Here is a 1589-nt window from a genome sequence, read left to right as displayed (position 1 = left end):
ATACGTCCGAATTCTGAGTTGTCCATAACCAACAACACATTGACAACACAAGAATTGTGATAATATCCCCTTTTCTCTTTAACGGGTCAGACGCCACAAGACAGACCTCAAGAGATAGTATAAAATGACTTGATAGACGCTACGGCATAAGGTGAATAAAGCATAACGATTGAGAATATACACCAACGTCAGTCAAAACGGATCCTATATAAGCCGCAATAACTGTAGGGTTAGCATTGTATATATATCATCGCCATGACAGCCATCTGAGCCATGATGAACAACAGGATACCCAAATACAAATGAACGTGAATTGTATACGAATTAACTATTCGGTCGTATAAGAAAAAGTGAACATTGAATCATCGCGCATTCAACTTGATACTGCTGTAGCATCATCATCATAATAAGCACGGCAAATAGGCCAGAAAAAATAAACAAAAAGAAAAGGCGTTTTTTCTGACCATAAATCGTTCGCATCGATGAGGAGCAGAAGCAGCAACAGCAATGGTAGTCAGAGAATGCTGAAGATAGTTGTTCTATCACCGGAGATATAGCAATGCATATGTTGCAAAAATGATGATGATGATGACTCAACTGCTGGGTGTTTCCAATGTTATCATGACTCAGTAAATGCCTATGGACAGTTGACTGATTTAACCGATTTATGGTACATTCAAAAAAACTGGTTAAAACTAATTATCATTAGTCAGGTACATTGTACAGGAGTAAATGAGAGTAAAATCTCTATCACAACAACAACAACACCTGTCTTGTTGTTGCCGTCATCGACTTCGGAAGTTCACCACTCGGCTAATTATGCTCGCGTGGTGAGTGCATAGTAGTAAGAGAAGAGCCACCACCACCACCACCACCACCGCCTTTGGCTCGCCCGCCAGAACCATACCGCAGCAAAGACTGGGAAAGATGTTGTGACGTTGTTGACCGCGATGGTGATGAAGCTCCAGATGGTGAAGACATTGGCGGTACTCCACCAGAGTATCCACTCGAGGGACGCCGCTGTTGTTGATGTTGTTGTCGGTGGTGGAACGATCGCGGTATAGTAGACAACGGCGCCTCCGTAGTAGCAGGGGAGGAGACAGTGGACACAACCACTCGAGGATCGTAAATCAGAGGCCGTGCTTGTAACGGGATATGCTCCGACTTGGCGTGAAGACGATTCACGAATGCCTCAATCTGATAACGATGATAGCAAAAACCTCAATTAAAATATGGTCTTCTCACCAGCGCGTGTTGACCCTGCAAACGAGCGGCTGACATCTCGCAGGGCTTCCGCTCGCCCCCATTGTGAGTTCTGCTAGTTCCTGATCTCCATTCGTGTTGGTCGAAGCGATCATAGAAAGTCAACAGCGCCTCAGGAGTAGTAAGGTTAACGAAGCCATAGCTCACCTATGATTAGGAATACTAACAACAGAGTAAAACGGGAAAACCTTACTCCTGCTCTGTTCTTGAGGTTGAATGGCAAGTATACGAAATCGATACCAAACGGGGCTCCAACAGCGGCGTTAACAGTCGCTAGCTCTTCCTCGCCTGCCAGTTCCAACCTGAGGAGATAGATAGTAAATAGG

General features: G+C 44.7%; 1 protein-coding gene across 1 annotated transcript; it reads right to left on the bottom strand.

Annotated features, from left to right (window-relative positions):
• Positions 1-64: 64 nt before the first annotated feature.
• Pmar_PMAR016284 (hypothetical protein) lies at positions 65-1568 on the bottom strand (the record flags this gene model as incomplete). Its single annotated transcript, XM_002768753.1, has 3 exons — positions 65-1197; positions 1246-1410; positions 1457-1568. Coding segments are annotated over 3 exons (660 nt in total), but the record flags the coding sequence as incomplete, so codon positions are not given.
• Positions 1569-1589: the final 21 nt, after the last annotated feature.

The sequence above is a fragment of the Perkinsus marinus genome (assembly GCF_000006405.1).
Source record: "Perkinsus marinus ATCC 50983 genomic scaffold scf_1104296967196, whole genome shotgun sequence".
NCBI classification, from domain to species: domain Eukaryota; phylum Perkinsozoa; order Perkinsida; family Perkinsidae; genus Perkinsus; species Perkinsus marinus.
The sequence above is the reverse complement of the archived record's forward strand: the minus strand, read 5'-3'. Positions and strand labels throughout refer to the sequence as shown.